The sequence below is a fragment of the Bos indicus x Bos taurus genome, chromosome 16, assembly GCF_003369695.1.
Source record: "Bos indicus x Bos taurus breed Angus x Brahman F1 hybrid chromosome 16, Bos_hybrid_MaternalHap_v2.0, whole genome shotgun sequence".
Classification (NCBI taxonomy): Eukaryota; Metazoa; Chordata; class Mammalia; order Artiodactyla; family Bovidae; genus Bos; species Bos indicus x Bos taurus.
In genome coordinates, this window is record NC_040091.1 from 19,012,003 (window position 1) to 19,036,655 (window position 24,653).

General features: G+C 36.7%; 1 protein-coding gene across 1 annotated transcript in view; it reads right to left on the bottom strand.

Annotated features, from left to right (window-relative positions):
• Positions 1-24,653, bottom strand: part of USH2A (usherin) — a 938,899-nt gene that overhangs the window by 787,055 nt on the left and 127,191 nt on the right. The window contains exons 9-10 of the mRNA XM_027564435.1: positions 16,256-16,451; positions 12,260-12,390 (exon numbers count right to left, since the gene is read on the bottom strand). Of these exons, the coding sequence (XP_027420236.1) occupies positions 12,260-12,390; positions 16,256-16,451 (327 nt within the window). The remainder of the gene's footprint in view (positions 1-12,259; positions 12,391-16,255; positions 16,452-24,653) is intronic.

Genomic DNA, 24,653 nt, shown 5'->3' on the forward strand with positions numbered 1-24,653 from the left:
AAACGCCTTTTCTTTTCTTGTCCTTCTTTTTCCTCTACTCTCACTCCTGAGACCAAAGTACATGTTGTAATATTTCAGTACCTTTTTCTTCTTACTACTAAATAATATTCCTTTGAGTGAATATATTTTATTTACCCATTTATCAGTTAATGGATATTTGGATTATTCTTACATTTTGACTACTATGAATAAAGCAGCAGTGAACATTCATGAATAAGATTATATGAGGATGTATTTTTCTTTTTGTCTGGATATATAGCAAGGAGTTAAAGTGCTGGGTCATATAGTAACCCTGTATTTAGTATTTAGAGGAACACGAAATTGTCTTCCAAAGAGGGTGCACATTTTTCATTTCCACCATCAGTCTATGGGAATTCCACTTGCCCCACCTCCTAATCAACATGTGTACTTTTAATGACAGCTATGTTAGTGTGATGTCTCACTGGGCTTTTGATGTGTTTTTCTCTTATGACAGATAATGTCAAGCACATTTCTTCATATGGTTATTTGCCATTTGTTTATCTTCCTTGGAGCAATGTCTCTTTAGGTCTTTTATTCACTTTTAAAATTAGATTGTCTGCTAATTATTGAATTTTAAAATTGTTCTTTAATTAATTTCTGTTTATTGAAGGATACTTGCTTTACCAAATTTTGCTGTTTTCTGTCAAACCTCAACATGAATCAGCCATAGGTATACATATATCCCCTCCCTTCTGAACTTCCCTCCCATCTCCCTCCCCCATCCCACCCCTCTAGGTTGATACAGAGCCCCTGTTTGAGTTTCCTGAGCCATTCAGCAAATTCCTGTTGGCTACCTATTTTACATATGGTAATGTAAGTTCCATGTTACACTTTCCATACATCTCACCCTCTCCTCCCCTCTCCCCATGTCCATAAGTCTATTCTGTATGTCTGTTTCTCCATTTTTGCCCTGTAAGTAAATTCTTCAGTACTATTTTTCTAGATTCCATATATATGTGTTAGAATACGGTATTTATCTTTCTCTTTCTGACTCACTTCACTCTGTATAATAGGTTCTAGGTTCATCCGCTTCATTAGAACTGACTCAAATGTGTTCCTTTTTATGGCTGAGTAATATTCCATTGTGTATATATACCACAACTTCTTTATCCACTCATCTGTAGATGGACATCTAGGTTGCTTCCATGTTCTAGCTACTGTAAATAGTGCTGCAATGAACAATGGGATACACGTGTCTCTTTCAATTTTGGTTTCCTCAGGATATATGCCTAGGAGTGGGATTGCTGGGTCATATGGTGGTTTTATTTCTAGTTTTTTAAGGAATCTCCAACCATCTTTCATAGTGGCTATATCAATTTACATTCCCATCAACAGTGCAAGAGTGTTCCCTTTTCTCCACACCCTTCCCAGCATTTATTGTTTGTAGACTTTTTGCTGAGGGCCATTCCGACTGGTGTGAGGTGATATCTCATTGTAATGAATTTTAAAGTCTTTTGCTTTTTTTTTTTTTTTTTAACATATGCTGGAGACAAGGCTCTTATCGACTATATGCTTTACAAATACTTTCTCCCACTTGTTGGGTTGTTTTTTTTTCATTTTTGAAACAGTGTCAGACTTTATTTTGGGGGGCTCCAAAATCACTGCAGATGGTGACTGCAGCCATAAAATCAAAAGACGCTTACTCCTTGGAAGGAAAGTTATGACCAACCTAGATAGCATATTAAAAAGCAGAGACATTACTTTGCCAAAACAGGTCTATCTAGTCTAGGCTTTGGTTTTTGCAGTAGTCATGTATGGATGTGAGAGTTGGACTATGAAGAAAGCTGAGCGCCAAAGAATCGATGCTTTTGAACTGTGGTGTTGGAGAAGACTCTTGAGAGTCCCTTGGACTGCAAGGAGATCCAATCAGTCCACTCTAAAGGAGATCAGTCCTAGGTGTTCTTTGGAAGGACTGATGCTAAAGCTGAAACTCCAGTACTTTGGCCACCTCATGCAAAGAGTTGACTCATTGGAAAAGACTCTGATGCTGGGAGGGATTGGGGGCAGAAGAAGAAGGGAACGACAGAGGATGAGATGGCTGGATGGCATCACCGACTCAATGGACGTGAGTTTGAGTGAACTCTGGGAGTTGGTGATGGACAGGGAGGCCTCGCATGCTGCAATTCATGGGGTCACAAAGAGTCTGACACAACTGAGTGACTAAACTGAATGATGTCCTCAGTAAAACAAATGTTCTAAATTTTAATGAAGTCCAATTAATCCATTTTTTGTTTGCTTGTTCTGTAGGAGTAAAATCTAGAAAGTCACTGACTAATCCAAGGATATGAAGATTTACAGCTATTTTCTTCTAAGAGTTTTATAGTTTTTGCTCTTACATTTCATTCTTGTTCTACTTTAATTTTTTGTATATAATATGAAGCAGGAAATTAAACTTCATTTTTTTGCATATCACTATCATTTATTGAAAAGAACATTATTTATTTGTCATGGCACTCATCAAAAATCAACTGACTGTAAAAGCAATGGCTAATTTCTAGACTCTCAATTCTATTACAGTATATCTGTATCTCTCTCCACAAACCACATCACATTATCTTGATTGTTAAAATATATTTTAAATTTTAAAAATTAGAAGTGTAGTCTTCTAAATCTGTTCTTTTTCAAGACTGTTTTGGCCTTTTTTGAGCGACTTGAGTTTTAATATGAATTTTGAGACCATCATAAATGTTTACAAAGAAGCAATCTGGACCTTTAAGACTGTATTGACTTTCTAGATCAATTGGGAAAGCATTGCTGTCTTAGCAATATTAAGTCTCTAATACAAAAGCACAGGATTTTTTCTATTTATTTACATCTTTAATTCCTTTCAAAAATTATTTTGATGCTATTTAAATAGTGTTTTTAACTTCATTTTCAGATTGTTCTTTACAAGTATATAAAAATACCACTGATCTCTGTAAATTGATCTTGTATTCTGAAACTTTGTTGACCCTTGTCCATTCTGATAGTATGTTGATATATTCCTTGGAATCTTGGGATTTTCTTTTTACCTACAAGACCATATTACATACAAAAAAAGTTTTACTTCTTCCTTTTCAATCGGGATGACTTTTCTTTCTCATTTTCTTGCCTAATGTCCCTGGCTGGAACCTACAATACAGTGTTCAACAGAACATTGTTGTCTTATTTCTGACCTTAGGGGGAGAGCATTGTTTGTCACTGAGTGTTTTCATTTATAAGTAGGAGGTCAGCAGTAGGTGGGTATTATATAGACATTTGTTTTCAAATTGAAGAAATTCTCCATTTTTAGTTTTCTAAGAGTGTTTATCATGAATGTGAGTTAAATTTTGTCAAATACTCTTTCTGAAAACATTATTAATAATCAGGTGACTTTTTCCTTAGCGGAAAATAAGTTGATTGTATTTTTTGATTTTCAAATATTGAAATAATGCATTCCTAGAACACAACTACTTTGGTCTTTGTGTTTAACTATTTTAAAATACTGCTGAATAATTCATGTGCTAAAATTTGTTAAAATCATTGCTCTCGATTCATGAATGATATTGGTTTGTGTTTTTCTTTCATGCACTGTCTTTGTGTTGTTTGCTATCGTCAGTGAAGTGAAGTCGCTCAGTCATGCCCGACTCTTTGCGACCCCATGGATAGTAGCCTGCACCAAGCTCCTCTGTCCATAGGATTTTCAAGACAAGAAGTACTGGAGTGAGTGTGTAATTTTCTTGGTTGTCTCATAGCAAGAAAAATTTGAAGTGATGGACCAGCATTATAGCCCTCAGATGGACCAGTGTTACAGCTCTGTGTTACAGCTCAGTTTTATTTAGAAAGTAAAGGAAAATACATCCTCAAGGCATGACGGCATGTCAACCCAAAAGACTCAAAGAGAAGAGAGGCCCCTGGCCCAATTTTGGCTCCTCTTTTTACATGCTTTTTCTCCTCCCCCTGGGCCTGCCCTATGTAAACTGGGCTAGCCAGGAGTGCTGTTTGTTTTACCTGAGGTCCTCACTTCAGTCCTCGGACCTTTCTTTGTTCTATTTTTGAGGGCTTTTCCCTTCCTTGTCTTTTAGCCACCACCCTTCTAGACTCCTTTTTCCTATTCTAACTACCTAACACTATCAAGATAATACATTCACAAAATGAGTTAGAATGTCTTCATTTCTTTTCTGTTTTCTGTCAGAGATGCAGAACTCACACAAATTACTTTGAAAATGTTTGGTAGAATTCTCCAGTGAAACAATGAGGCATGGAGATTTCATCTGTAGTTGGTTTTTAATTATGAATTCAAATACCTTAATAGTTGTAGAGTTATTCAAATTATCTATATCATGTTGGGTGAGTTGGCAATTTGCACTTATTGAGTAAATATTTCATTTCATCTAAGTTATAATATGTATGAGTGTAGAGTTACTGGTAGTATTCTTTTACTATTCTTTTGATGTCTACAAGATCTGAAGTGATACTTCCGGTTTCATTTTTGCTTAGTAATTTTAGTTTTTCTTTGGCAGTCTTGGTAAATACATGTCAATTTAATTTACCTTTCCAGAGATCCATGTCTTTCATTGATTTTTTTCTATTGTTTTTATGTTTTGATGTGCATTGATTTCTGCTCTTAGTTTTATTACTTAATTTATTCTGCTTGCTTTGAAGTGACTTGGCTTTTTCTTTTATTTCTTGAGTTAGGAGTTCAGATTATAGTTTTGATATTTTTTTTTTCTCTTTTTTCAAGTAAGCACTTAGGGTCATAATCTTCCCTAGTGTCCCTGCTTTATTCACACCCAGGGATTTTCATATTTTATATCTTTGTATGGTTTTAGTTCTTTTAATTCATTAAGGTTTGCTGTATGTCCCAGGATATTTTCTGCCTTGTATAATGAATATGTATATTCTGGTACTGTTGAGGGGACTGTTCATCAAATGTCAGATAGATTTTTTGGTTGGAAGATATTTTTTACCTCTGTATTCTTGATGAATTTCTATTGTTCTATCAAATGTTGGATTTTGTTTATTTATCCTTTAAGGTCTTAGTTTTTCTTCATATATTTTGCAGTGCTGCTGATTGGTACAAACACATTTACAATTTCTGTGTCTTCTTGCTTGACTGGCTCTTTGATCATTATGTATATATCTTTGCCTCATGTAATATCTCAGTTTCTATCTCTGATCATCATGTAATATCTCTGTCTCAAATTTTATTTGCTCTGTTTTCCACATTATCTGCTATTACTATTAAAACTCTTGCTTTCTTTTTGTTAATTTTTTTTAAATTTTATTTTATTTTTAAACTTTACAATATTGTATTAGTTTTGCCAAATATCGAAATGAATCTGCCACAGGTATACCTGTGTTCCCCATCCTGAACCCTCCTCCCTCCCCATACCCTCCCTCTGGGTTGTCCCAGTGCATCAGCCCCAAGCATCCAGTATCGTGCATCGAACCTGGACTGGCGACTTGTTTCATACATGATATTATACATGTTTCAATGCCATTCTCCCAAATCTCCCCACCCTCTCCCTCTCCCTCTCCCACAGAGTCCATAAGACTGATCTATACATCAGTGTCTCTTTTGCTGTCTCGTACACAGGGTTATTGTTACCGTCTTTCTAAATTCCATATATATGCGTTAGTATACTGTATTGGTGTTTTTCTTTCTGGCTTACTTCATTCTGTATAATAGGTTCCAGTTTCATCCACCTCATTAGAACTGATTCAAATGTATTCTTTTTAATGGCTGAGTAATACTCCATTGTGTATATGTACCACTGCTTTCTTATCCATTCATCTGCTGATGGACATCTAGGCTGCTTCCATGTCCTGGCTATTATAAACAGTGCTGCGATGAACATTGGGGTACACGTGTCTCTTTCCCTTCTGGTTTCCTCAGTGTGTATGCCCAGCAGTGGGATTGCTGGATCATAAGGCAGTTCTATTTCCAGTTTTTTAAGGAATCTCCACACTGTTCTCCATAGTGGCTGTACTAGTTTTCATTCCCACCAACAGTGTAAGAGAGTTCCCTTTTCTCCACACCCTCTCCAGCATTTATTGCTTGTAGACTTTTGGATCGCAGCCATTCTGACTGAAGTGAAATGGTACCTCATAGTGGTTTTGATTTGCATTTCTCTGATAATGAGTGATGTTGAGCATCTTTTCATGTGTTTGTTAGCCATCTGTATGTCCTCTTTGGAGAAATGTCTATTTAGTTCTTTGGCCCATCTTAAAGGACATAAATTAATACTTAAAGTGAACTTTTTTCCATAAAAGCAGACAGTGGGTAATGATTTTTTAAATCTGTTCTGTCACTTTTTTAATTGCTTTATTAGACCAATTATATTTAATGACATTATTGTTAATTAAGGCTTAATAGACATGCCATTTTATTTTTTTGGTTTTAATTTATTCTATCTGATTTTCAATCTCTATTTACTTTCTCTCTGTATTATTTCAGGTTACTTAAAGATATTTTATTATTTATTTTTTTACTTTAACATTTTTTCAGAATTCCATTTTAATTATCTGTTGTGTTTTAGAGCACATTTTTATTGCCTTTTAATTGTTGCCTAGATATTACATTATATATACATATATTAAAGTCTGCTATTTTTTAAAAATTTTACCAATTCCAGTTAAGGATAGAAAAATTACTGCCACTTACATTCTCTTACCCTCTCCATTTTAAAAATAATTGTTTAACATATCTCCTCTAATACATTGAGAATCACACTAGATAGATAGTGATCCTCAAAAAATTTTAAAAACTCTAATGGGGAAAATATATTATATTTAGCCATATTTTACCTATAGTTTTTTATGCCTTCCTGGTGTTTCAAGATTCCTTTATCTGTCATTTCCTTTCTGTTCAGAGAAGTTTCTTTAGCCAAATTTTAGGTACATGCTGAAAACAAATGTACGGATGCTTTAAAATCTTTATATGATAATTCTAACATCTAAATCACATTGATACTGATATTGCTGATTTTCATTATCCTATTGGAAACTGGACATTTTGGTGTTATAAGAATCTGAATCTTACTTAACCATTGCTTTAACAGTCAGGCCTCCTATGAAACTCTTCTGGTGGAAAGAGGGGATGTTGCCTCGATATTGCCAGGTGGGTATAGAAATCAAGATTCTCCACTCTGGCTCCACTGACCCACCAGGTGCAAGCCTTCATGTTTCCACAGGCAGAACTTGGAGTTTTGGCTCTCCACTAGGACTCTGAAAACACTGCCCAAGCTGGGAGAGGAGAAACACCTCCATTTCCACAAGATCTCAAAGGATGCCTATTTATATTGATGACATTAATGGTCAGATCAAAGGATGCCTATTTATATTGATGACATTAATGGTCAGAAAAGTCATACCTTCTGAAATGTCATTGTCCTAGTGTACAATTCTGCCCCCAAATCAGATTCACCCCATGAGAGGTGGGGAGAGAGACCTAGAAACAGTATTGTACTGAAACAGTCTCCATTGTCCATCCTAGACATCATATTAAAAAGGAGAGACATGACTTTGCTGACAAAGGTCCAAACAGTCAAAGCTATGGTTTTTCCAGTAATCATGTATGGATGTGACCATTAGACCATAAATAAGGCCGAGCACTGAAGAATCGATGCTTTTGAACTGTGGTGCTGGAGAAGACTCTTGAGAGTCTCTTGAGAGCAAGGAGATCAAACCAGTCAATCCTAAAGGATATCAACCCAGAATATTCATTGGAAGGCTGATACTGAAGCTCTAATACTTGGGCCATCTGATGCAAAGAGCTGACTCATTGGCAAAGACCCTGATGCCAAGAAAGATTGAAGGCAGAAGGAGAAGGGGATGATAGAGTATGAGATTGTTGGATGGCATCATCAATTCCATGAACATGAGTTTGAGCCAACTCCAGGAGACAGTGAAGGACAGGGAAGCCTGGCATGCTGCAGTCCAGGGGATCACAAAGAGTTGGACAGGACTGAGTGACTGAACAACAACAAAGTTTCCATTGTATGATAAAACCATTCTTCCCAAGTTCACATTCAGTGACATTTAATTGGTAGCTTAAATTGATCATAGTGGGTTTTGTTTTTACTCAGATATGTAGTTGTTAAATATTTACAAGCACAGAACTATCAAAACTACCTCCTACTTCTGTGAAATGGAGTTGAGATAGAAATTTGAGAAAAATTAGATTCTAATTTCTTGCATGTCTGAGTTGTACACCTGAGGGGAAAACATGCTATACTTTAGTTCACACGAGTTATGACAAATAAACAGAACTTTGAGAATCGTAACTTTGGTTCACAGTTTTTTAATCAGTTCAGTTCAGTCCAGTCACTCAGTCATGTCCAAATCTTTGCGAGCCCATGGACTGAAGCACACCAGGCTTCCCTGTCCATCACCAACTCCCAGAGCTTGCTCAAATTCATGTCCATCAAGTCGGTGATGCCACCCAACCATCTCATTCTCTGTCGTCCCCTTCTCCTCTGCCTTCAATCTTTCCCAGCATTGAGGTCTTTTCCAATACATCGTTTCTTCACATCAGGTGGCCAAAGTATTGGAGTTTCAGCTTCAGCATCAGTCCTTCCAATGAATATTCAGGACTTATTTCCTTTAGGATTGACTGGTTTGATCTCCTTGCTGTCCAAGGGACTCTCAGAAGTCTTCTTCAACACCGTAAGTTAAAAAAAAAAAAAAAGAAAAAAAAAACCCACTAGTTCTTCAGCATTCAGCTTTCTTTATGGTCCAACTCTTATGTCCATACTTGACTACTGGAAAAACCATAGCTTTGGCTAGATGGACCTTTGTTGGCAAAGTAATGTCTCTGCCTTTTAATATCTGTCTAGGTTAGTCATAGCTCTTCTTCCAAGGAATAAGTGTCTTTTAATTTCATGGTTGCAGTCACCATCTGCAGTGATTTTGGAGCCCAAGAAAATAGCCTGCCACTGTTTCCATTGTTTCCCCATCTACTTGCCATGAAGTGATGGGACCAGATGCCATGATCTTAGTTTTTTGAATGTTGAATTTTAAGCCAGCACAAGATGGCAGAGTAGAAGGATATGCGCTCAACTTCTGTGAGAACTCCAATATTGTAGCTCACTGCTGAACAACAGTTGACCAGAGAATGTTGCATCCCACCAAAAAAAATACCCAATGTAAAAGGACAAAGGAGAAGCCCCAGTAAGATGGTAGGAGGGGTGAAATCATATTTAGAATCAAACTCCACACCCACCAGAGACCCTTGGAGGGCTCAAACAAAATCTCTACTCACCAGGACCCAGAGACCCCACAGAGACTGAGCCATCCCTGCTTTTGAGTGTCTCCTGGGAAGGCACAGGTCAGCAGTGGCCTGCCATGGGGATAAGGGCTCTGGCTGTAGCAGACCTGGGACACACAGCATGTAGCATAAGCCATTTTAGAGGATGTTGCCATTAGCCCCACCATAAAGCTGCCAAGCATACAACCCATAAACTGCACAAAAATTATACCAAAGAAATTTTCACATTGTTAAGAAAGTTCCAGGACCCACAACAGTTTTCCCAACCTGAAGATTCAGCAAAGGGACTAAGAACCCCTAGGGAATTTGACTTTGGAGGCCAGTGGGAAAGAACTTCCACAGGACTAGGGAAACAGACTCTTGGAGGGCACAAACAAAACTCTGCATACCAGGAGCCAGGAGAAAGGGGCAGTGTCCACACAAGAGACTGAGCCAGACTTGCCTGTTGAGTGTCCAGGAGTCAGTCTCTAGCAGAGGTGTGGGTCAACAGTGGCCTGCTGTGGGGTCAGGGACACCAAATACAACGGTGCAGGCCTAAGGCCTTTCGAAGGAGGTCACCATTACCTCCGTTACCCCCACCACAGTTCCGCCTCAGGCCAAACAACAGGGAGGGAACACAGTCCTGTCCCTCAACAGAAAGTTGGATTAAAGATTTACTGAGCATGGCCCCACTCATCAGAACAAGACCCAGATTCTCCACAGTCAGTCTCTCCCATCAGGAAGCTTCTAAAAGCCTCTTATCCTTATCCATCAGGGCAGACAGAATGAAAACCACAATCCCAGAAAGCTAACAAACTGATCACATGGATCACAGCCTTGTCTAACTCAATGACACGATGAGCCGTGCCATGTAGGGCCACCCAAGACAGACGGGTCCTCGTGGAGAGTTCTAACAAAACATGGTCCAATGGAGAAGGGAATGGCAAACTACTTCAGTATTCTTGCCTTGAGAACCCCATGAACAGTGTGAAAAGGCAAAAAAGTTTTTAATACCGCACACTAAAATTCCTTGACATTAGGTCTTGAGGGAGAAAACATATTTAAGCAAAAACTTTATATAATGCTCATATTATTATAATAACCATTCTAAATGACCATCTGACCATGACATTAGTGCTCAGACAGAATCTCTCATTTTCTCAACATTTAGTAAACAAATATATGTAGAGTACTCATTACATGACTGAAACCATATTGCTTGTGTTGAACAGAGAGAAGACAGAGTATATAAATAAATTTGCTTAATTAAATAAAGGCTATAGTGAAAATGGGCTTCCCTTGTAGCTCAGCTAGTAAAGAATCTGCCTGCAACGTGAAAGACCTGGGTTTGATCCCTAGGTCAGGAAGATCCCCTGGAGAGTATTCTGGCCTGGAGAATTCCATGGACTGTATAGTCCATGGAGTCACAAAGAGTCCGACACAACGGAGAAACCTTCACTTTCACTTTCATAATGAAAATACCATTGGATGATGAGAAATACAGTGGTTTAAGAATGTTCTTTAATTGCATGGTGGGTGAAGAGATCTCAAAGGATATATCAGTATTTGAGTTGATATTTGAATAATAAGCAAAAGTCATATATGCTGAAATTTCAGGGCAAATGTATAAGGATGAGATGTGTAAAGACACAGATTTTAATAATCAACATATATAAAAATATAATGTGATTCTCTCAGAAAATAGTGCCTCAGTAGCACCATATAAAAACCATAGAAACTGCCTTTGTTATTTTTCTACTCTTTAGCATTCCAATGAAGCATAAAATGCTCTTTCATTAACACACTATGGTTAATATGATGATCTTCAAAAAATAAACATTTTAGTTTATATTATATTTGGCTTTTAATTATTAAAAATGTTTTTATGCATGCTACAAGTTATATGACAAATAAATTTTGCCTTGGACTTATTATATTTACATTGCAACTTAAAAAATATTTTTTCTTTAACCAGATTGTGGCTTATGCTCATGGCCACTGCATTTTAAGCTATTTGCAAAAGAATTTAATTATTAAAAATTAACACAATCAGGGCTTCCTTGGTGGTCTGGTAGTTAAGAATCTGCCTTGCAAAGCAAGGGACACTGGTTCAGTCCCTGGTCTGGGAAGATACTACTGAGTCTGCCTCTAGAGCCCATGAGCCACAACTACCGAGCCCATGTGCCTAGAGCCTGTGCTCCACACACGAGAGAAGCCACTGCCTTGAGAAGCCTGAGCAACACAACTAGAGAACAGGCCCTACTTGCCACAATTAGAGAAAGCCTGTGCACGGGAATGAACTCCCAGCACAGTCAAAAAATAAAATGGATAAATAAATCTTTTTAAAAATATATTAAAAATTAATACAATCATTGAATTAATTCTTCAATGTAAATTTGCCCTTTATCTATTTTTCTGTGGTAGGACTATCAGAAGAGGGAAAAAGCTTCAGTTGAAGACAGCACATTTAAAGATGGAGCTACTTTTCCTGATTGGTAATACAGTTAGGATCTGTGTTAATACAGGTCAGACATCATTTGTGACATTGGTAATTAAAATTTATAAAATTATAGAAACTCATTGTACTGTTAGAGAAAAGGTTACAAGAAATTTATCATAATTTCCATTTGGATCTATGTGTGATTTTTGCTATACTATCATCTATGAAATTAGGAGGAAAACTGTTCTTGTTTACCTAATATCACTTATTAATATTAATTCACAAATAATTCCCAGGCATGTACTTAACTTCCTTCTTTGTTTATGGAACGTCCTACCTCCCAATTTTTTGACAACTGCAAACTTAAAAATAAAATGAGCCTATCTTAACGTGCAAAGAACCATCCAGGTAACCTTATATTTTATGTTCAATATTAAAAGTTGCACAGAAACACCCTTAAAGCAAACTCTCTTTGAAATACAAACACAAGAGAGGACTTCCTGATATAGTCCTCAATTTCACTGATGGACCATATCCTAAATTAGTTTCTGAAAGAATGCTGTTCTTTATCTTTGACAGTGAGAACTCACCTGATCACAAAGGAAGCTACTGTTTCTTGTGCCAACTTTATCACAATCACAGGGTCTGCAAACATCTATGGCTGAAGGATCTGCACCAACTTGTCGGAAAAAGTAATCCTTACACAGCTCACAGTTCTTTCCTGCGTCAGGGAAAGGTTATGCATTATGACTTCCAATTCATTAAAATCGGCTGCATAATTCAAAATTAAAGACTGTATTCCTTTGAGGGAATTCTATAATTTTCGGGACGTCCATTTTAATGTACCTTTCATCTCTACCTGCCAGTTTAGTGATCCACAGCATATGAAACAATGAACCTGTTACAAAATGTGCTTTACTTCATTAAACTCCCATCTGTTATATAATACCACACTTCTAAAAAGCTGTGCTTTGCAGGGGCCCATACATTTTGAAATAGTTTATTTCCAAACTTAAAACTTTAGTTTCAGATCAGGTACTGAATCTAAATCAAATATGAGAAATTTCTACATGTGTGGGAGAAGATAGCTATACAGTTGGAAGCAAATAAGCATATAGTATTAAAATATTTTTCTGGAACTAAATCTGATAAAACAGAAGACTACTCTTAATGTAATTTATTATTCTATAGTTAATGTGATTAAAAGTGAATGCTTCTATTGATGCCTATGGCCATTATTTTTCATTTCAAGTATTAAAATACAATTTTATATTTAGCTACACCAAATAAATTTCATATTAAATGTTAGAATATCTTGACACTTTAGAAATATGAGCTACTTCCTGTTGTTTACAACTTATTATTCAGAAAATTTCCCTTTTGATCTTATATTAGAAAACAATCTAAATTAGAGGAAGTTTCTAGAGTAAATATGAGTAGCATATCAGATCACTGAAATAAAAGTCAAGGCTATCAATTCCCGCTTTAAACATGATGCACTTTTGCTCAAATATTGCTGAAATTGGCCCAGTGTTAGAAGACAGAAAGTAACTTGGGCCTCCCTCAAAGCTCAGCGGGTAAAGAATCTGCCTGCAATGCAGGAGACCTGGGTTAAATCCTTGGGTCAGGAAGATTCCCTGGAGAAAGAAATGGCAACCCACTCCAGTATTCCTGCCTGGAGAATCCCATGGACAGAGGAGCCTGGCAGGCTACAGTCCATGGTGTTGCAAGAGTCAGATACAACTTAGTGACTAAACACCATCATGAAAATAACATAATCAAATGAAAAACTCACATTCTAATGGATATTGAATATGGGCTAATTAAAAATAAAATGGATTTATGTCTAGGATATTTCCATTTATATATGCTGATGACTCCCAAATTTATATCTCCAATCTAGAAATCTCTCCTTTGTTAATCATTCAATGAATATTTATTGAGTGATTACCACATTCCAAATACTATGCTAAGTGTTGAGGAAAATACACAATGCACCCTTTTTACAGGACTATCTTATAGTTTAGCAGGTAAGAAGAATCCTAATTAAATAATCACAGGAATAAATATACATTTAAAAGCTGTGATAAGCATAAGATGCCACTCAAGTACACAGATTATACTGATCTCTGAAGAATCATGGAAGGCTTTATTTGAGAAAGGAGTTTCAGAACTGTGTTTCTAACTGCCTCAGTTCAGTTCAGTTTAGTCACTCAGTCGTGTCCAACTCCTTGCAACCTCATGGACTGCAGCACATCAGGCTTCCCTGTCCATCACCAACTGCCAGAGCTTTCTCAAACTCATGTCTATTGAGTTGGTGATGCCATCCAACCATGTCATTATCTGTAGTCCCCTTCTCCTCCCACCTTCAATCTTTCCCAGCATCAGGGTCTTTTCTAATGAGTCAGTTCTTTGCATCAGGTGGCCAAAGTATTGGAGTTTCAGCTTTAATATCAGTTCTTCCAATGAATATTCAGGACTGATTTCCTATAGGATGGACTGGTTGGATCTCCTTGCAGTCCAAGGGACTCTCAGGAGTCTTCTCCAACACCACACTTCAAAAGCATCAAATCTTTGGTGCTCAGCTTTCTTTATAGTCCAACTCTCACTTCCATACATGACTACTAGAAAAACCATAGCCTTGACTAGATGGACCTTTGTTGGCAAAGCAATGTCTCTGCTTTTTTAATATGCTGCCTAGGTTGGTCATAACTTTTCTTCCAAGGAGTAAGCATCAAAGAGAGTTTATTCTTTGTTTCTTGGAAACATACAGGGAACATGTTCAAAAGAGAATTTTCCATTTTCTCCTTAAGTTTGATCCTCCTGTATCTTATCTAAATGGCTGGTACCAATTTTGACTGTGCTGCTCAAAGTAGAGGGTTAGTCATAAGTCATGACTCTTCTTATTTACCTTATCTATACTCTGCATCTTGCTCAGAAAATGCCATCACTTTCTACCCTAAATATCTACTGGATCTACTCATATCTATTCACACCACCTTAATTGTTTTCCCACATTATTTTTCATCTGAATTTTTGTAATACCTGACTAATTGGTTTTCCCAAACCTCTTTGACCCTCTGCAAACCATTCTCTATAACCTGATGGATGTTTCAAAAACACAGTACTTTCCCGAAGTGCCCATATGTGGCATCTCATTAACTTTAGGGTACAAGCCAATCTCTTTATCATTGTTTAGGTGGCCCTCTAGCATCTGAGCGCTGCCTTTCTTCCTGCTTCCTTTTCTCACAATCAACCATTTGCACTTCTGCAAGTGCGCCATGTTTCTCTTTCCTCTCAGCCATGGTGCAACTGTTTCTCTTACTGGAAAACTTTGTCTACACCCTAATATCTACCCCTGCTTCTCCACCTGGTTAACTCCTACTACTCTCCTCCACTTTAGCATTCATCACACCTTTTAATTCTCCCTTTAATAGGGTGTCTTTACCACCAAGTGGGCTTCCCAGGTGGCTCAGTGGTTTAAAAAAATAAAATCTGCCTGCCAATACAGAGACACGGGTACAATCCCTACATCAAAAGATCCCCTGGAGGAGGAAATGGCAACCCACTCTAGTATTCTTGCCTGGGAAATCTCATGGACAAAGGAACCTTGTGGGGTACAGTTCATGGGGTCACAAAGAAACGGACACAACTTAGTGACTAAACAAAAACAACAACAATAGAAAAAAACAACAAACCACCACCATGTAATAATCCATACAAAGATAATAAAATTCATCATCTTATTAATTTTTATATTCCAGAAACTAGCCAAGAGCTTGTACCATTTTATATTATCAATAAATATCTAGCAAATTCATTCATGCTTCAAAGTAGCATAATTTCAAACCCATCAGACTTGGGCCATTATATTTTACAAACTCTGATATCATCATTTCTGCTTTTAACATATTAGCCTTTCAAAAAATAGTAATTTTTCAGTGACTAGTCAAAATGCTGGTTGGTTCTTGAAACAAGACTTTAATTGTTTCTGCTTTTAATGAAAATTTTTAAAAAGAGGATTCCCAGATTATCAGAGTCCATGTCAAATCTGACATGCAAACATCTCTGCATGAGAATCCAGGAATAGTAGAAGATCTGGGTCACATAAGAAAATTTATTTTTAGGATATATACATTCAGAATTAGAGAAGGAAATGGTGACCCACTCTAGTATTCTTGCCTGGGAAATCCCATGGATAGAGGAGCCTGGTGGACTACAGTCCATGGGATCTCAAAAGAGTTGGACACAACTTAGTGACTAAATAGCAACAATAATACATTCAGAATAATACAGCAATTCTTGATTTACCCAATATATATTTATGATCTAATCAAATGCTGTGAACTTATTTAAAAAATCCTTTTTCCTGAAATTATATAGTGTAAGACTCCAGTATTTGAAAGCTATCCAAATGGAATTATGAATATTTGGTAAACCAGAGTAGTTTTCAAACTTAATAGTATGAAACCACTTTCTTATACAGAATAGCAATATATAATTTAAAATAATATTCATTAAAAAAAATAATATTCATTACATGTAGGTCACGTCTATCTTTGTTATTTGTGTTATTATCTAGTTACCTGCAGTGTTATGCTCACAGTCATCACAAACTCCTCCACCTCCTCTGTAGTGCTCAAATGGAAAGGGATCCACTGAGATGTTGTAGTGGCAGCTTCTGGAATGGCTGTTGCACTCACAGGGTTTACAGTTAAAGGCATGAACATGATCACTTTGGCGGAAAGGCTTGTTATTATAAAGAGGCAGGCAGCGATCACACTAGAATAAAGTAATACCAGAATGATAAATATATAAAGCTGTATTTTTTCTTTTTATTTACAGATACTTTCACTAGACAGAAAGCTAATATCAAAAAGTTAAAAGCCAGCCACTATTGTATTTTCAAAGTGTTTTATACATCAGAAATCAGCATATTACAGGCATGGTCACACAGATTTATAAAAGTGAAAATGAAAGCTGAAACCATGTAAAGTGATCTTAATAACCAGTGGGGGAAATTATGATTGTTTCACAATCTGAATTTTTTTCTCAAAACATTAAAAACTTGACTTTTAAGTCCTGGTTCTACCAAGTAAAGAGCTTGGAGTCATCACTCCATCATAACAAAAAATAAAATGTTGAACAGAATGAAAAAAAAAACAATGACTCTCCCTGGATACCTAAGTGAGGGACACAGGGCAAGTAGCTGCCCCTAAGATTGGAGAAACGGGCAATACAGGGAGTCTCAGCTATAGGAGGCCAACAAAGGTCTGTCTAGTCAAAGCTATGGTTTTTCCAGTAGTCATGTATGGATGTGAGAGTTGAACTATGAAGAAAGCTGAGCACCAAAGAATTGATGCTTTTGAACTGTGGTGTTGGAGAAGATTCTTGAGAATTCCTTGGACTACAAGGAGATCCAACCAGTCCATCCTAAAGGAAATCAGTCCTGAATATTCATTGGAAGGACTGATGTTGAAGCTGAAACTCCAATACTTAGGTCACCTGAGGTGAAGAACTGACTCACTGGAAAAGACCCTGATGCTGGGAAAGATTGAAGGAGGAGAAGGGGACGACGAGGATGAGATGATTGGATGGCATCACTGACTTTATGGACATGAAGTAAGCTCTAGGAGTAAGCTTACTTACTTACTAGAGCTTGAGTAAGCTCTAGGAGTTTGTGATGGACAGGGAAGCCTGGTGTGCTGCAGTCCATGCAGTCACAAAGAGTTGGACACAACTGAGTGACTGAACTGAACTGACAGCTATAGAAACAAAGACTCATTGGCAGAAGCTTCCATGAAAATGAATGCTGGGGTGGAAAATCTGAAATATAATTGATATATTGTTGGAAGTTCAGTGTGGACAAGTCTGAGATTTGAAAACTCCAGGGCAATAAGGGGGTCCCCACAATTTTGACCATGTTCTCACAGTAGATAAACTTAGGGGAAAACAACCTGGTGCTTCTGGCAGAGGGAGAAGAAAGGGAGCATTTTTAAATACATAAGAACACTTTGTTTTTCTGATCAATATCTGCCTTAGGATAAAGTAGTTGACCAGAGCCTAACTGACCTGAAGAAGGAAAACACTCCACTCCAGCCCCCTCTAGTCATCCTGTCCTGCCTAAAGAGGAGGTGGGTAGTGGCCACAAAGGCACACGTGGAGTTCACAGTCCAGAGGAAAAGGCTCACTGGGAGAATGAAGCCTAATCATAAGACTATAGAACACATCCCCTCCCCTCCTCACAAGCAGATTGCTAAAAACCTGTTTACAGTAGTTCATTTCAACTGGTACATCATGTCTGCTTTTCAAGAAAGGAAAAAAATAAAAATACAAGGCATACCAGAAAGAGCAAACATCAGAGTTGTTATGGCAGAGATGTTAGAATTATCAGGCTTCCCAAATGGCACTAGTGGTAAAGAACATGCCCATCAACGCAGGAAATTTAAGGGACATGAGTTCAAGTCCTAGGTCATGAATATCTCCTGGAGAAAGGCATGGCAAATCACTTCACTGTTCTTGCCTGGAGAATCCCATGGACAGAGGAGTCTACCTCCATGAGGTAGCAAAGAGTCAGACACGACTGAAGTGACTTAGCATGCATGCATGCAAGATTAATATGCTATAGACTCTAATGGATAAAGCAGAGAGCATGCAAGAAGAGATGATTAATATAGCAAAGAGATGGAAATTCCATGAAAGAACAAAAAGCAAATAATGAAGATCAAAAAATGAACAATGCCTTTGATGAGCTTAGTGGTAGACTGCACAAGGCTGAGGAGGGAATCTCTGAACTAGATGATAGATACATCACTGCTGCTGCTGCTGCTAAGTCGCTTCAGTCGTGTCCAACTCTGTGCGACCCCATAGACAGCAGCCCACCAGGTTCCCCCGTCCCTGGGATTCTCCAGGCAAGAACACTGGAGTGGGTTGCCATTTCCTTCTCCAACGCATGAAAGTGAAAAGTGAAAGTGAAGTCGCTCAGTCGTGTCCGACTCTTAGCGACTCCATGGACTTGCAGCCTACCAGGATCCTCCGTCCATGGGATTTTCTAGAAGCTTCAAAAACTGAAAAGCAAAGAAAAACAAACTGAAAAGACAAAACAGAAAACCCAAGGACTGTGAGAAAACTGAAAAAGTAGCAAAATACATATAATAGGAATATCAGAGGGAGAAGAAATATTTGAAACAACAATAAAGTCCACTACACTGAGGTATCTTTTTCAAACTACAGAAAACCAAAGAAAAAATTCCAAAAGAGAAACAAAAATTAAAGACACAGCCTACAGAGTTACTAACTAATGACATCCCATTTCTCCTCAGAAAATGTAAACAAGAAGAGAATTGCATGAAATACTTAAAGTGTTGAGAGAAAAAACCCACCAACCTAGAATTATATACTCTGCACAATTATCCCTCAAAAGTGAGGGAGAAATAAAGATGTGTAAGACACACACAAATTGAAAATATGTTTCCAGTAAACTTGACTTGGAAGAAATTTTTTTAAAAGTTTTGTAGAGAAGAGAAAAATAATGTAGATAAGAAACTTGGACCTACATAAAGAAAGAAAGAGCATCAAAGAAGGAATAAGTAAAGATAAGGCTATTAAAACTTTCACCAGTTAAAAATGTAAAGAGAAATATTTAGAAAATATTAAAACTAACAATAAATTATGATTTAATATTAGAAACTTTGAGAATTATTTTCTTTGTTAAAAAGCATTATTTGAATAGTGCTTACCTTCTTATTCTATAAATTTCCATATAGAACAAGCATCTTTTCTATACCTTGAGAAAGGTCATACTCTATTTCTAAGCATGGATCAGCCTACTTACATCATTTGCATGTTTGTGCTTTCACTGGCATGAAATATATCTGAGAATTCTTTAAGGTAAAGTTATTGTCAACATCACTTCAGCTAGGACATCTTTACCTATTCATCGCAATCAATGTCCACGTTGATGCTATATTCACCTTAAGTTGCTCTGCCTGCATATATAAATGCAAATGGTAGCACTGATCAACTATTTTGTTTGTAAGAAGAAATGTTTAATTGAAATTCCACTCCAAGAACATTTTCTTTCCATCATTTCAACAATCATTGTTTTTTGAATATTCATACTCATAAATACCAAAAGAGTTTATCACTGACAAAGACGTTACATAACTACAAGCTTCTTTGTGAATGAAATGATTAATGAATGTGCACTGACCAGTTACCACATATGGAAAGAAGAGACATGATTGGTCACTGATCATGATGTGCAATGATTATTTGTTTAGTAATTTGTGGACTGAAGAGCCAGCAGCAAAATTATATAAAATCTATATTTTATATAATTATTTACAGTTATATACCTTAATAACTAATATATGAAACATGTTTTTAGAGGGCTAATGCTTAACTAAACTATGGTAAACGAAATTCATGCATATTGGAACGGCACAGATGCAATTGCCTGTATAACTGAAGAAAACTTTTCTAAGTCACATAAAACTTGTTATGCACTGGATCAATTAAAGCTAGAGTTTTTTAAAATTAATTATTTAGCTTATCTAATACAAATACAATGTATGGACCAATCCAAATAAAGAAACAATTCATAGGCACTGAGCTAAAATTTTAGGCTAAATGTGTACTTTAAAAAGTAGTAATATTTATTTTATAAAATAAAGTAGAAAATAAATATTGACAATTTGAACATCAAGTAATAAGTCAAAATATTTAAATGAGATGATTTTTTCAAAACTTTTAAGTATATATTTTTTTCTTTTTCAAAATTGGGACTACACAGAAACTCACATGTGCACACACGTATATATCCCATATTCAGTTCAGTTGTCAGTCATGTCCGGCCCCTTGTGACCCCATGAACCGCAGCACACCAGGCCTCCCTGTCCATCACCAACTGCCGTAGTCTACCCAAACCCATATCCATTGAGTCAGTGATGCCATCCAACCATATCATCCTCTATCATCCCCTTCTCCTCCTGCCCTCAATCTTTCTCAGCATCAGGGTCTTTTCAAATGAGTCAGCTCTTTGCATCAGGTGGCCAAAGTATTGGAGTTTCAGCTTCAACATCAGTCCTTCCAATGAACACCCAGGATTGATCTCCTTTAGGATGGACTGGTTGGATCTCCTTTAGGATGGACTGGTTGGATCTCCTTGCAGTCCAAGGGACTCTCAAGAGTCTTCTCCAACACCACACTTCAAAAGCATCAATTCTTCAGTGCTCAGCTTTCTTCATAGTCCAACTCTCACAACCATACATGAACTGGAAAAACCACAGCCTTGACCAGATGGACCTTTGTTGGCAAAGTAATATCTCTGCTTTTTAATATGCTGTCTAGGTTGGTCATAACTTTCCTTCCAAGGAGTAAGCGTCTTTTAATTTCATGGCTGAAATCACCATCTGCAGTGATTTTAGAGCCCCCCCAAAATAAAGTCAGCCACTGTTTCCACTGTTTCCCCATCTATTTTCCATGAAGTGATGGGACTGGATATTATGATCTTAGTTTTCTGAATGCTGAACTTTAAGCCAACTTTTTCACTCTCCTCTTTCACTTTCATCAAGAGGCTCTTTAGTTCTTCACTTTCTGCCATAAGGGTGGTGTCATCTGCGTATCTGAGGTTATTGATATTTCTCCTGGAAATCTTGATTCCAGCTTGTGCTTCATCCAGCCCAGCATTTCTCATGATGTACCCTGCATGTAAGTTAAATAGGCAGGGTGACAATATAGTCCTGTGATGTACTCCTTTTCCTATTTGGAACCAGTCTGCTGTTCCATGTCCAGTTCTAACTGTTACTTCCTGACCTACATACAGGTTTCTCAAGAGGCAGGTCAGGTGGTCTGGTATTCCCATCTCCTTCAGACTTTTCCACAGTTTATTGTGATCCACACAGTCAAAAGGTTTTGGTATAATCAATACAGCAGAAATAGCACATATTACACATTCAAAATCTAGAAGTTACAAGATAAAGGAGGAGGAATAAGGAAGATGAGCAGGGTAAAAATCCAACAGAAGTTTTGATCTTGAGTTCAAATGACACCAGCAGTATGTTAGACAGTGTGTACTTAATGCATTGTCTGCAACCATTGGTAGGGGATTTTGTGATCACAAATGTACTGGTCTATGATCTGATTTAGATGATGTAGCCCAAAGAGTAGACCAATGAGCAGTTTACGGCCAAAGTGCATTTCTGTCTTATTATCTGTAGCTACAACTACTGAGGAGGTCTTATCTAGACTTCATTCCTAGTCGTCATGAGATACCACCAGCATACAACTATCACGTCTAGGAATCCTCCATGTAGGGGAGATCTATCCTCATCACATAGGCAGAAGAATAGATGAAAACTCACTTTCAGACCTTCTGGTTTGGGAGAAGAGAAACGTGCTTATCAGTTTTTTCCCCCAGGTCAATCATCCACGCAATTAATCTCATTTCCAATATTTCAAAATCTCTATCTCACTCCAAAACTTTGGCCAAAGGCAAAATTTTGCTGCAGTACCTGAAGTCTAATTTTTTTCACTTTATTTCAAAGTATTCTTGTTGATGACTTTGCTCTCCCAATGATGGTTTTAATACTATTCAAGTTATGCTTTTTGCATAACTTGGTGGAAGTGATGATATGCAACCTGTGGTCCTGTCATACTGATTACAGATGCAGTTTGTCTTCAACAAAGCAACTGCCAGCTGTTGGAGTTTGGGATGCTGTCTTCATGAATTAGTGGAGCAAATTCAGTTAAAACCATTCTTTTGATATTCTTATGAACACAACATTTCTGCTTTCAGACTATGATCTAAAGACTCATTGGAGACTTTATCCTTATTGTCAATTTAAAAGCCATTATCAAAAAGTCCTATAGTAAATAATTCTGGACTCAATACTATATCCATGTTCCAAAGATACAGTCCTGGGTCCTTTGACATTTAAAAACAAAGAGGAATTTGCCACTAACCTAATGGAATGGTTTGGGTCCAACCAAGTAGTTGTTAATGACAATGGCTAGTCTTTTTGTGAAGAATAAAAAAGCCTACATAAATATTGGTAACATTTCATCCCTTTCTAGAGAAATCAAGCATAGTTATCATCTTTTCAACTCTCAATTAAAAAAAATATTATACCACTTGGGTGCAAGAATTTGTAGAAAGGGTGAGTACAGACACCAGTCCTAGGAGGGGAAGTTGTCCACACCTATCAGGAAAATGTGTACATTCCACTGGACCCTATAATTCTACTGAAAATTCAGACAAGTTCATTTTTTAAACTATTTGAAATATATATTTTATAATGTGGCCCTTATAATAAAGAATAGGATATGAATGTCCAAAAGTAAAGAAATGGTAAAAAAAAAAATCATATATCTTCTAAGAAACATACTGCAAACATTTATAGATACAAATGTAGATGAGATTACATAATACAATTTGAATTTTAAAACAAGTGAAAGTAATATGTAGAGTACAATCCTATTTTTTAGATAAAGATAGATTCATATGTATATATGAATATAGAGATACAACTTTAAGAAGATAGAAACAGATGACACAGACTTGTAAATAACAATAATAAAATAATCTGAAATGATATAAACTAAGTTATTTGCCAAGGTTGTCTATGGATGGTAGGGTTATAGATGACTTTTACTTTTTTATAATAAAATTTATTTCTGTGGTGTACATTTATTGCTAATGTATTAAAAATTGTGGGCAAATAAAATGCAACTGCATGGATGGTTAGGCTTCCCAAGTGGCTCAGCAGTAAGAATCCGCCTGCCAAGCAGGAGAAGTGAGTTTGATACCTGGGTCAGAAGATCCCCTGGAGAAGGAAATAGCAACCCACTCCAGTATTCTTGCCTAGGAAATCCCAAGGAGAAGAGCCTTGTGGGCTACAGTCCAAGGAGTCTCGAAGAGTCGGACACAACTTAGCAACTAAGCAGCAGAAGCAGCATATACTTACAAGGAAATTACACGTTATTTACATCACTTGCATGTCACATTCACTGAGAAAAGCTAAGAAAATTAAAATGTACTAGCTTTAAATTACACAGAGATCAGTAAGATAGTGCAGGGAAAATGATTCTCTTTTTTGAGCATAACGTAATGAGTTACCAGTAAACAATATAATTTTTAAAAGGTAAAAAAATTTTCAAAAGAATGAGATTAACATATTGAAGCAAAGATTTTGAGAGGTAACATCCTAAAAGTCTGTTTTAAAATGTAATTGAAAAAATACACAACTAAATGGCACCTTGACACACATTTTGGCCTCTGATCTTAAGGATAAAGCTATACTTTACGATTTTATGTGGTTTACAAACTTCATGTAACGGTTAATTTTTTCATCTTATAATTCTGTTTCTCACAACTCCTGTTTGAAAATACAAAGACAGTCAAGAAAAAATGGAAGAAATACTAATTAAGTGCATTTGAATAAAGTTTTGAATTTTCACAATTACTTCTGTCTTTGCTATCAATGACTTTTGAAGTTTCATTTAAAATCTAGAAATAGGTGTATACCATATTTTACGCAGGTTCTGAACCAAGTGGTTTTCTATTTAATGTCCCAATCTGCAGCTGATCATTTGTCACTTTCAATTATGTTTCAGTTTGTTCTGTAACAACTGGATTCCCCCTGATATGTCCCTGGATGTACAAATTATAAGATTAGACAATGGCTTATCAGGATGAGGACCTTTATCAACTGATTCATTTAACTGCTTTCATTTTGATAGCTTCTTAAAGGCTACTAGTCAATTCCACTAAGTTGCAGTCAAGTTCATTGACATATTCAGGTAGACAAATCATAGAATCATCACTGGATATAGAAAACAGTGATGAAATTTATTTTACTACATTATGTATTAATATTACACAATGACATTTCTCTCTTCTTGATCATTAAACTAGAATAGTGTTTTTTTGTTACTATTATAGACTAGCAAAGACAATCTTTCAAAAATCTTCCACAGGTCCAA